Raw genomic sequence first — 13,114 nt, 5'->3', positions numbered from 1 at the left:
CCCCTCAAGGGGGAGGGAGAGGGAGGCTGGAAGCAGTCCTAGTTCCAGGACCCTATACCAATAGTATTAGAGGAGCCCTACCGCTGGGGAAGGGGCTGAGAACTCTCCCAACAAGATCCTCCAGCCACCAAGGCAGTTTAGTCCGGTAGAGCAACGAGAGGCGGGATCACTGAGAAAGGCCCATCCTTGAGTCCGAGGAACAGGGCCTTCCTGAGACCAAGGCTGGGCCAGGACAAGAGAGAAACCCTTTTGTCCCCAGAACAGGCTAGTAATTATCAAGCAACAAGCAAGAGCAGTGTACCCCTGTGGGCAGGTAGAGAGCAGAGAGAGAGAACCATGTGGGGCACAGGTGCACCAGGAAGACTGAAAGCTGGAGCTCCTTAAATGGTTAAACTGAGGATAAATGTAAAAGACATTTTCTCTTCTCTATGTTTTTAATGCTGTAAAAGCAGAGGTCAGCAAACATTTTCTGTAAAGAGTCAGACAGTAAATAGTTTAAGCTTTACAGACCAAATGGTCTCTGTCGTAACTACTCAGCTCTGCCATTGAAACCCCAAAGCAGCCATAGACAACATGTAAATGAATGAGCATGGCTGTGTTCCAATAAGACTTTATTATGGACACTGAAATTTGAATTTAATATAATTTCCGTGTGTCACAAAAAATGTTATTCATTTTATTTTTCAACGATTTAAAAATGTAAAAAAACATTCTTAGTTCACAGGCTGGATTTGGTCTAGGGGCTATAGCTTGTGACCTCTGGTTTAAAGTAAAATAAGTAGCAATGAATTATGGGTTTATAGCATAGGTACAACAATAGCACAAAAGATGGGAGGGAGCATTTGGAAGTATATTGTTGTATATAAATAATATTATTTGAAGGAATACTGATAAATTAAAGATGTCTACTGTCACCCAGGGGCCACCGCTACAAACAATAAAAGAAAGACTGATAGCAAGATAAGCAAAGGCCTCCATCAATATTAGGTAAGTAATGCATTATTATCTGAACATAAGACAATTGATTAGTTAGAGCTCCCTTACATTTGGAAAATTGATAATTTACAAATAAGAAATATCATCAATATAGGAAATCAATAATCAATATAGAAATTAATATCAATATAGAAAAATATTCAGGAGAAACTTTTAAGAAAAAATAATTCAATGTATTTTTTTTAAAGCTCTGAAAATAATGGAGAGCAATCCAAGAGAAGCAGCTTTGAAAACTTGTTAGTACATGTAAGACAGAGGTTTGTAAACCCAGAGGGGGGAAACGTGAAACGAAACAGGAAATTAGGCATGCCTTAATGTGTATCCGTGTGGAACTAATCTTGCCTATGGCTACTATGTTCAACTACTTAGGACAGACGATTGCTGAGGCCAAGATCCTGTGATGATTGCTATGCTGTCCTATTCAGCTTAGATTGCTATAACAAAATGCCACAGATGAGGTGACTTAAAAAACAGACGTTTATTTCTCAGCGTTCTGGAGGCTGGGAAGCCCAAGATCAAGGTGCCAGCAGATTCTGTTCCTGGTATGTGTGCCCCCTCTCTGGCTTGCAGACATCTGCCTTCTGGATGCATTCTCACATGGTAGAGAGAGAGAGAGCTCTGGTCTTTTCTTCTTATAAGGACACTAATCCCATCATGAGGGCCCCACCCTCATGATCTCATCTACACCTAATCACTTCCCAAAGGCCCCCCTCCTAACATCACATTGGGGGTTAGGGCTGCAACATAGGAATTTTGGAGGGGAAGGGAGGGACACAAACATTCAGTCCATAACACACCCAATCTTAGCACTTTGCTATTTGCATGTATCATTTGGATGCTGAACTGGAAATACTTAGAAAATGTGTGAACTCAGAAGAAATGAGCGTCTGCATGATCACAGAATACCCCATCATCCAGAAGCAGTGTCTGTCAACCTCAACTAACTAAAATAGGCCTGAGAAGCTGGAGTGATGCAGAATTTCCCTTTGATCCATCAAAAAAACTATTTCAGCGTTCCTTCAGTAATGTGCATCAAGTGTTACTAGCTTATTTGTTTTATCTTCTACTATTCCTTTACAAAAACCACATTATAGTATATAGAGAACATATACTGTACCAAAAAAGGAAAGAAAATGAATCCTATATTTTTAGGTTAAAAATGGTTTAAAATTAATAATTTTGGGCCTAAAGGAGTAAGCTTCAATTATCTATAAGTTTTACTTAGATGGAACATTTAATGCTAGACAAACACGGCATTACTTGGGCCACTGAAATTCACAGTAAAACCTCAAGACATGTATTTTAATGATGTTGGGTAAGAGAGAGTGTCTCTGCCCTGCAGGACATTTAGAGCTAATCTTGAAGGAAAAAAAGAAAAGTCACAATTTTCTCTTTGCCTGAAATTCAGTTTCTGCTACATTCCCAAATCCCTCTCACTTATCCCCCTTGGAGGCAAAGACTGTAGGGAAAGGGGATTTGGGGCTAATCTATTATGACATTTTCACACTCTTACATGAACCTGTCAAAATTCCAGGTCTATAAAGTTTTGTCCGGGCATTGCAGATCACAGGAAGGTAATCTGAATGTCACAGTCATTATCTCTTTGGTCACTGGCACAGCATGGGAAGAATGAACAGAATATTGATATTACTTTCTTATAATTCTATCTATGGGCATTTTGATCTTTAGTACCAAGAAATTAATAACCACCATTAACAATAAGCACAACCATTTATTAAGTAACTGCTATTTTCCAATCATTGTGCTAGACTTTTAAAATGTATCACTTAAGTTAATCTTGATCAATTTTGGTATACATTCCTTTTATGAGTATTGGACAAAGTTCTTTCCCTTTTGTCCGGGGCAACATGCCCTCCTGGTGTGCTCCTACCTGTCTGCCTGTTCTCTGAAGCTGTTGCAAGTACCTCTGCGTCTGCTGTCCCTTACAAGTTCAAGTTCCTCAAGGCTCATTACAGACCCTGTTACAGACCTATGCTCTTGTCTCCACAGGGCAGCATAGTGATTAAGCCCAATGCCTGAAGAATCAACCAGCCAGAGCTCCAATCGCTTTATTTAGCCTCTTTATGCCTCAACTCCCACATCTTCAAAACACTAATAGCATCTGCCTCACAGGTTTGTTGTGAGGACTAATTGAAATGAAACATGAAAAGTGCCAAGTACAATGCCTGGCATGTAGTAAGCGAAATACTCAATATGCATGAGCTGTTGTTAAAATACTCAAACCATGTCATCCTAAATTACCTATCTAATGTCTATCTTCCCTAGACTTCAAGTTCTACCCCTAGCCCTTGACTTGGTCCCTGGCTCATAGTAGACTCTCACTCACTTTTCCTTGAATGGCTAAGTGAAGGAAGAATCAAAGGAATGTATCACCATGTGAGGTAGGTGTCATTATTCCTATATTAAGAATGAAAGAAAGAAAATGTGGAGAGAGTAAGCAATATTCTAAGCTTCCATAGATAGTCAGTGGCAGAATTGCAATTCAAATCCATATCTGTCTAAATCTGAAGCTCGTGCACTTTTCATTTATTGCACTGGGGAAAACGCATGCCCCGGGGAGAAGAGGTGGGAAATAATCGATCAGTATTGGGCACTGACTGTGAACCTGGCAGTGTTCTAAGCACTTGCTTGTGTTTTCTCAGTTAATTTTTACAGCAACCTTATGAGGTAAAGAGTATCATTATTTTCAATTTTACAGAGGAAGACTAAAGTACAGAGAAGATAGTAACAGATCCATAGCTAAAAAGAGGCAGGGACAGACAGGATTTGACCCCAGATGTCTGGAGCCAGAGCTCACACCCCTGACTGGCACACAAGTGCCTCTCTCAGCATCGTGTGATGCTTCACAATTAAACAGCACTAAAAAGGGAGTCAAAAAGTCACTCTTGGTTTTATTTTCCTCGGTCAACTATTTAGTACACTTTTAATATCTGCATATAAATAGAATAAAATAAAACACTGAACATCTACATAAACTCCAATCCAAATCCCTGTCCTAAACAATTACTGAATCTTAAAGTCCACCTGTAACAACTTTTCCAATTTGTTCATTCAACTTTTGTCTACATTCTAGTAACTCAGTAATAGGATACTCACTAATTCCCAGAAGGCACCCATTCTAATTCTGAACAGAATAAGTGTAGGAAATTTTTTCTTGAAAAAAATCTGCCATCTTGTATCCTCTGCTCACTTACCTAGTTTTAGCCCCTGAAACTATGCAATATTTGAAGACAAACCACTAATTTATTCAGCACACATTGGAGCACTTATCTTTCAGGCACTGTGATAGTCAATGGGTACATAAAAGTAGATACAAATAACTTATATTATTAGGGGAGCAGCAGTGTAAAAGAATAATTTCAAACGTGAGTGGTAAGTGCTCTAGTAGAATTATTTTAAAAAAAGTTTATTGAAGCATCAACAAAGAAGTGATTTGGCAAAAGAGTGGGTTGGAAATCAGGTGTGTATATAAGAAAATTTGTTTTTACCTCCAGGCATCTCCAAATGCTTCCTGCTTCTAGATAATACAACAAAAAACAGGGTCCCTGCCTCTTAGTAGAGTCTGAAGGCAACAAATATTATCTGTGCCTGCCCCCTGGCAGTAGGGTGGGAGTACATGACTTCTAGGACTCAGGGAAGAAATAATTATCATTGTCGAGTGGTTACTTGTATCAGGACTGTTTTAAGTACTTTGTACATCTTAACTCATTTAAAGCAAACATTCCATGAGGTCAGTGCTATTTTATCATTTGCCATTTTACAGATAGGAAAACTGAGATTCAAAACAGTCTAGTAACACAGGAAGTTGCAGAGCTAATAAGTGGAAAAGCTGGGATTCCAACCCTGGTAGGCTGGCTCTGGAGGGCATGTTTTAAGTGACATGCTCAACTGCCCCTGCCGCAGCCCACAACTGAATCATCATGGCTTGATCAAGGTACAGGGCCTGCCTGAGGTTTTCAAGATGGTTGAGTGGAGTCCAGTGGAGCAAGTTCCCTGGCAGGACAACCAAGGGCAGTGAATAGCCAGGGCTGCCTCCCTTTTCCTGGTGAACAAATGAATGAAGACTCTGTTTATTTCCACTAAATATTATCTCTTTCATTGTAACTTGCCATTCAAGCCTGGTATAATTTTAGAATATTGATATGCCTGGCCAAATCATTTGCTATTTCTCCTAGTTCTATGCCACCTGTAAAAACTTTCTATGGCCCTCATCTAAAATATTGGTAACAATGTTGAATACGACAGAGAACCAAACTGCCTAGGAGTAGTGTTTCAATCATGAGAAATCCTAGAGTGTGATCGTCCACTTCCCACACCTCCACATTTCCCACAAGACTTCTATGACAGCTGTGATGTCATGAGTTCACTGTGGCTATGGCACCCACCTGAAACTGGACAAGACCTATTTTTAGTGACCCCATGTCTGTGGGATCACCACTTCCTCTTCTAAGTGCCAATATCCCATTCTTCTATTAATATGCCTTAGATTTTTTGCCAGGAGGGCAAGAACAAGTAGATTGGACTATAGTTTTCTAAATCACCTTTCTCACCTTTTTGGAAGCCAGGATATTTGTCCATCAGCAGTTACTGCTCTTCTCCTATTTTCCTCAAAACTCACCTTCAGCAGTCTCTCAGCCATTTTCCCCAATGCTCTCATTACTGTTAAACAGACTCAGCTGTAAATTTTTTTTTCCTCCCCATCTAACTTGGGGTTAGTTTAAATCTTATTGCCATTCTGTGATTAAGATAGCAGGTGGATGCAAGCAATGGAAGTAGGGCTGTGAATATCAACACCAGCACCTCACATCCTTTCTTGGCCCTGGAGAGCATCCACTTTTAGGAGTCTGTTGCATAGACACACAGAAGCAAAGTGACAAAGTAAGGCAGCCACTGCTTTTACATTATTATAGGTTGGAAGGCTTTTTCTTTTGAGCATTAAGAATGACTCCGTGATAGCTAGTCCAGCTAAGTCAATTTCATTCAGTCAGTCATTCATTTATTCATTCAATCAATCAATCAACAAATATTGAGTGTGCCAACTATGTACCAGACAATGTGTTGGGTTCTACATAAACAAATCCAGCACGGTCTCTGATGAAGACGATTCTAATAGACAGATGTCAGGACTAAGAAAAGAACTCTTTCCAAAAGGTATTGGCTTTGTGCCTATAATAACATCCCAATACCCGGTATTCATCTTCCCATTTGATACTATTCTCTAAATGTTTCCTTCTCCCTCGTAAATAGCTAGCCCTAGTTGTGATTCTTGAAAAAGCACTCCAAGAGCAAAAGTCCTAATTTCATAAACGACCAGAGCACACCAAATACATCTCAGGGCTTGCACAGCTGATACACCAAGCTAGAAGATAGTCACTAGATTTATTTTTCTTCTTCTGGAAGCTCTATCACTAATTTCGCAATTTCCTTTCAATTTCAAAACTGTGTTTAAGACTCTCTTTTAAATGCAAAATACCTTTTTTAAATCAAAACTCCTCAGAAATTTGGGTCCTTCTCTTTGCAACTTTTCGTTATCAAAGAAAAAGAAAAGGTAGATGTGGCACGGTTCTGACTCCTGGAAAATGTTCTGTAACCGTATAGTGCAGAAGAAACACTCCAATATTGATTCATAAATAAAAGTTCCATAAAAATTTTTTTTTAATGTTTAGTGAAGCCTACAGAAAACATGAGAAAGCAAGCAAGCACTTAATGTTTGTAGACTAAAACATATCTGACTGCTGATGTGAGAAGGCTTTAGGACAAGAGCCTAAAATGTAGTCAGCCCCTCTCATTCCTGCCCCATCACAACCACCTTTACATACATCTTTAAAACAACATAAGAACTAGATTAACTTTTATTTTCCTTCTTCCTTAATCTCTCCTCATGTTAAAAAAAAATAAGAAGGAGAGAGAGAAGGAACAAGCCCCTTCGGACTGTGAGCAATAGCAATTTTCAGGCAAATACAGGTTTTATAAAAACTGGTGAATACAACTGATTAGAAAAGCTTTAGGATGCCCAAGGCTTGAATTGGGAGATACATAACGTAATAAGCTCTGCATGCCTTGAAAAGCGAAAAAGGAAAAGAGAAAAATGTTAATGTATCACAAATTCTATGAAAAGTGTGGCACCCATGGGAGTTTCATTTGCATTCAATTTTTGCTCTCATGTTTTTTCCCCATAAGGTTGAAATCCACAAAAATAAAAGCTCTTGGTTTTATATTAGAATTTTTAAAGGACAAAAACTTAATTTTTTAAATGGGAAAACACATCAAGATTTGTTTAATCAATATTTTAAATTATGGCTTATTTTAGAAGCCAAGAAATCAAGATTTCCATTTACATTTTTGCAACTTATCCAAGTTGAATTTAACTCACAGACAAGTTAGATGACTGTGGTACCAATGTTTTATTTTACATAGGCACCTAAATGCTGCTTACTTGTAAGCTATTGATCATTTCATAAGCAAAGGCTCAAATACTTAAAATCACACAGTTTTAATTACTCCTAGAAATTGTTTTAATTACCCATTTTTCTTCAAGAGTTGGTTTTGTATTATTTCTTTATTAGCCATGATTTTTTCAAAAAGGCATTCTGCTTAAAATTAGGGGGAAAAGGTAAGCAGAAGTGAAATTTTGAAGAAGTCGGCTGTATTATCTTTTCTGACCTTGAGATGGGAAGTGAAGGAGAGTTGGAGCTACTGTACTTAAGAAAGTGCCTCAGTCCAGGAAGTCTTTGCTCTTGTGAAGTGTGCCTGTGTTCTTTGTTAAGAAGGTGTTAAGTGTCATTGACTGCACCCTGCTTTGTTCTCTTGTCTTTAGCTGAAGGTCATTCCGGGTGTTAGAGATTAAAATCTGGGCAAACTAACATCTGATATAGGGAATAATTGCAGTGAACATTTTAAATTCTGAAAGAGAAGATTCCACACTAATGTCCTTATCCATATCTCCTCTTTGCCACAAGGGTAAATTACAGGTACTACTTTCTACATCACTGTCTAATATAAAATATGAGACTGAAAATGCATATATTTCATATTATGACCACTTGAGTTCAACATGTAGATTTATGCACAGTGACATGTAAATTACAGTGCTCAGTATATCTTTGAAAATCTAATTGTATGAGGTTTTAGCCTAGCAATAACAAGCAAAAAGCTGATCTACAGATTATCTTGGTATACTTATAACCGAATTTCTACCCCCAAGATGCATGCTTGGAGTGTTTCTATTTCTTGGTAATTTTTCTTTTCAATCATTTGCTTGGTTAAAGATGTATTCACAGAATAGTAGCCAAGTTGTACGTGTGGGACTGCTTTTCTGTGCCTTCTTCCCTTTATCCAGAATGCTTTTCCTAAGGATCTTATTAATACATCAGAACTCAGTTTAAATTTTGCTTTCTCATTGAGCCTTCCTTGACGAACACTGTCTAAATTGGTCCTTCTCCATTATTCTCTATCCTCATGTCCTGTTTATTGTCTGCAGAGCACTTTATACTTTCAACTAATCTAAACTCCTGATTATAAGTTATATCCTCTGGCCCCTCACGACTAACTTCACACATTCCATTTTCCACCACTCTCCCCTGCGCTCACGTTTTCCGCTGACATCCTTGATGTTCCCAGGGTGCGCGTGTGAGGTCCCTCTCCTGAGCACATTCCCCCAGAGATCTGCAAAGTTTGCTTCCTCACTTTCTTCAGGTCTCTTCTCAAATGTCATCAGTTCAGGAGGGAGGACCTTCCTTGACCATCATATGGAAAACAGCAGCCCCCAGAACTCTCCTTGATCCAGTGTTATTTTTTCTCACTAGCACTTGTAGTTGTATGTGGATGCGTTCACTGTGTGACTCTCTCATTAGCATGTAAACTCCATTAGACTTTATCTATTTCGTTCATCAGCAGTACCACATTGCTTAAAACAGTGCTTTCCATAAGGCTGGCACTCAATACTTATTTGTTGAGTTAATTAATTAATCCCTTGCTTATTATCTATTTCCCCCACTAGACTCTTAAGGATCATAAAAGTAAAAACTTTGTTTTTGGTATTCCTATAGTATCTTGTATACATGAATGCATATATATACTGTATCTATTTAATAAATGAATATTTATTGAATGAATGAATTGTTTGTGTCTGTGTGTGTGTTTAATCTCTCTCTCTCCCAGAAGGTTCTAATTACCATGAAGACAAGAATTACATCTGGTTAGTTCACCATTGTATACCAATCCCTCAGTAGAGTCAGGCTTATAGTAGACACCCAGTGAGTAAATGAAGGATCCCAAGGACTGGGACCAGGTTGAACAGGAACCTACTCTGGACATTGCCACCCAGAGGCCTCCGCAGGATTAATCTGAAGTCTTAATGGCAGATGGAAAAGAATTTAGGATGAGCACAGAGCAGTGAAAACCTGAAGTCACTCTCTTCATCCTTTCAGGGCCCAGCCTGGTCCTGGCAAAGGCTTGCTTGCCAGACAAGATCCAAGAAGCCAGTGCAGATTTTCTGAGCTTCTTATTTTCAGATAATATCTTTTGAATTCTGGGGGGAGTAAATCTTCATTTCAATCCATAGCTTTGATTTGTTTGCTTAAAACCTTTGTCCTCAAGATTCCAGATGAATCAGTTTATGTGCCAAAGGGCATCAAACAAGAAAAATTAGATTTTGGAATAAAATCTCCCACCAACTAGTTGAGTAACCTTGAAAATATCTCTTATCATTGCTTCTTTCATGTTTCTCATTTGAAAAATGAAGATGTGAGAAAAGAACCAGCAGCTCTCAAATTGTGGATTATGTATCCAGGTTCGCTGAGATGCCCTGGGGAGACTTTGTCAGGTATTTTCTTTCCTTTCTCTCCTTTGCCCACCTGCCACAATCCCCCTTGGTTAATAATCACAGCCTTGGTGAGCTATGGTTACTGATGGGAATCCATCAAGTGTAGAGGGGAAAAGAAAGCTGAAGAACCACTGGCCTATGTTCTCCCTGCCATCCTTCCCAGGGCCAAAATGTTGTGCATCTATGAGCCATACCTCAGTTCGCTACATCCTATATTTTAACAGTGCTTAAGTGACTGCAGTCCTTGGTTCACTTATACTGACTTACATTAATTTTTGATCTTCTACTGTGAGTCAGGGACTATGGCAGCCACTGAGAATACAAAGATGAATTTAGAAATGGTCTCTTGAGCTCCATTCAATGAGGAGACAGATGCAACAGAGTGTGAGAAATGCTTTGATGGAGCCAAAGCACTGGGTAGCCTCAGAACACATCAAAGGGCACCAAAACAACCTGGGAGAGGGAGTGATCTGGAAAATCTTCCGGTAGGTAGCCAGAAACTGAGTCCTAATTTTAATTAATTGAATTATAGACTGGTAAAGCTGCACAGTGTCAGAATCATCTAATCTAAATTCCTTATGTGGCACAGAGGAAAACCGATGCCCAAAGAGGCTAACCAACCCATCCGAAGTGAGTATCTGAGTTACCACTAGGACCCAGGTAAGTATCATCAGGCTGCCTCTTTTGAAAGGCTTTCTTTTTTTGTAGGAAATTTTCCAGAACCCCTTCTTTCATTGGTTTAATGATGCAATTAATCAATTAATTAATCATTTTTATAAGGTAGAGAAAAAAATATTTATATATATTGACTTCATGCACAGCAATGACGCCAATAATCCATCATCTGTAAATTACGGACTTTGCAGTGAGCTGCTGGTGGATTGATTCAAATCCATCCATAGTCTCACTCAGATTGCCTCCTGAGCTACTTTCTGCATGGACCTAATCACACTGGGAAGGACAGGTGCAGACTGGTTGTGAACAGGAACAAACTTTAAGAATAGATTTTGGTCTGATTGCACTTCCTACCCACAACTGAGCCAGGCATCTAAGCGCTGAGGTAAAACCCCAAAAGTGAAATATTTTTAGTAGTAGTAGTATGCAATTTTCTTTGAGTTTGTTTTTTCCCCTCCTAATGTAGTCGTTTTACTTGAGAGGTTTAAAGACTGATTTAGTAATGGGACAATATAAGAGCTCATTACACTAAAACAGAAATACGTGGGAAATCCATAATTTCTAATAGCTTGCCATCTGTTTGGCTCTTAGTGGCAATGGATTTATCCTGCTTTAGTGTAGATGATGATATTGGGGTGAAATCATGGATTATACAATGCATTTCCGAGCTCTTTAACTACTGTTATTAATTTACTAGCTTGCAAATCAACATTTCCCAACATAAAATCAATTATTTTTTATTTTTCAACTCTTACGCCAAGTAAGGTTGTACGGGCACCACATAACATGTGTTCTGGAGCCAACAGATTGCATTCAAGTCACCCACAACCTCTCCAAATTAAAAACCTCACAGAGTTCACTGGCTTTTCCACTGTTCTCGCAGCAGGATGCTTTTTTGCCTTGCCCCACAGGCCAGTTTGATCTGCTAGAAAGAATATTTTTAGAGATACATCGGACTAAATCATTTTCGTCTGAGCACACCATTTCCAAACGGCCACTCAGGGTCCTAAATCCGGCCCCTGCGGACCGGGACGAGCAGGTGTCCTCCGCGGCAGAGTCGTGGGACTCCAGCGCCTTCAGAACTGGACGTCGCCAGCCAGAAGGGAAACCCGGACACACAGGGACAGGTATAACCCCGCACGGCTGCACCAGAGAGGGCCGGATCACACTGGAGGATTCCCTCCTTAGGCTTGCGGAGGTCCTGGGGAGGAAGCAAACGCTGCTTCCGCGTTCAAGCAGGAGAGCAGGACGCACAGGGTCGCGGGTCAGAAGTTGAATTTCCACCCAGGCTGCGCTGCGTCCCAGCGCCTTCCGCAGCCCGGGCACCGCGGTGGCACCGGGCTGGGAGAGAACGAGGCGGGCAGGGGCCGGAGAAACTGAGTTGCCTTTGCCAGAGAGCTGCCGGCGGCGGGGGCAGGCGCGACCCCCGCCGCCTTCGGGGCGCGCAGCCGGAGAGAGCCGGGCTCGGCTGCCGCGACGCGCGCCCCGGGCCCGGGCACGGCTGCCAGCGCTGCGCGTTGCCCTTTGGGCCGAGGGCAGCTCCCCGCCGCGGCAGCCCAGCAGCCGTGCGTCCCGGCACAGGCCACCCTGGGGTGCACCTTGCCCGCCCCCGGGCGGCTGCCTGGGCACCCGCTGCGGGACCGACCATCGCCCCCGGCGCCGGGACAAACTTCCTTCCTCCTGGGCCCCGCGGCCGCGCTGGCTGGCAGGCGGCTCCCTCGCCAGGCTTCCCCGGTCTCCGGCTGCAGGCGCCCTCGCCCGGCACGGCGAGCTTCCTCCCTGCCCCTCTCCAACCCCGAGCCCCGGGCGCCTAGCGGTGCCCGCGCATCCGCTCCAACAAAGCCGGCGGCCCGAGGCGACCCGGCGAGGGGCTGGGAGTGGCGGTGGGGGCGCCAGAGCCCGGCGAAGGCACCCCTGGGCCGGCGAGTGCACCGCGAAGGGGCAGCGGGGACGTGGCGGGCAGAGAAAGGGGAAGAAAGTATCCTGCTGTCGGCGCGAGAGCCTCCTTCGGTCGTCCCCGCTGCCCTGCTCCCCGTGCCCGAGCGCGTCCGGCTGTCCCGGTGGGAGTTGGCAGGGGCAGAGGGAGAGGCGCGGGGGACGCAGTGGCCTGGCGGGCGAGCCGTTCCCTTACCTCTGTCCAGAGTGAGCGGCTGGACCACTGTCAATGTCGCCATGTCTGCCGTGGGAGCCGAAGTGACGCTCGGCTTCAGCATCAGCAACCGCTTGTAGTGAGAAAAAGAGGAGGAGATTGGGGGCGGGGTGGAGAGGGAAGATGGAAAGGACGGGGAGGAGGGGGAAGGAGGGAAGGTGGTGGTGGAGGAGAAGACAGCTTGGGTGAGTTGGCAGCCAGATGGAGACGCAACTGTTCCGCGGCGGGCGGCCCTTCAGATGCGGCGTGAAGCTGAGCAGGTATCGGAGAGCGACTGCATCGCCAGCTCTGGGGTCGAGGGCTCTGCCCCAGAACTTGGCTATTCCACCCCAAGGAGCGCTGGGCGGGTGTAGCTGGCGTGTTGCTTTCTTTCAACTTTCCACTCAAATAAAATGGTCAGAGTATACGTGTGTCTGGGGGAAGGGAAAAGATCCAAAGGGGGACATGGG

At 42.6% G+C, this 13,114-nt stretch overlaps 1 protein-coding gene across 1 annotated transcript in view; it reads right to left on the bottom strand.

Annotated features, from left to right (window-relative positions):
* LIN7A (lin-7 cell polarity scaffold A) overlaps window positions 1–12,732 on the bottom strand; it is a 130,393-nt gene extending 117,661 nt beyond the window's left edge. Inside the window, exon 1 of the mRNA XM_004417906.3 lies at window positions 12,648–12,732. Coding sequence (XP_004417963.1) covers window positions 12,648–12,729 — 82 coding nt within the window. The 5' untranslated portion in view covers window positions 12,730–12,732. The remainder of the gene's footprint in view (window positions 1–12,647) is intronic.
* Window positions 12,733–13,114: the final 382 nt, after the last annotated feature.

Source organism: Ceratotherium simum, chromosome 25 (genome assembly GCF_057802395.1).
Source record: "Ceratotherium simum simum isolate JZ-2026a chromosome 25, ASM5780239v1, whole genome shotgun sequence".
Taxonomy (NCBI): domain Eukaryota; kingdom Metazoa; phylum Chordata; class Mammalia; order Perissodactyla; family Rhinocerotidae; genus Ceratotherium; species Ceratotherium simum.
This window is presented reverse-complemented; position numbering and strand designations above follow the sequence as displayed.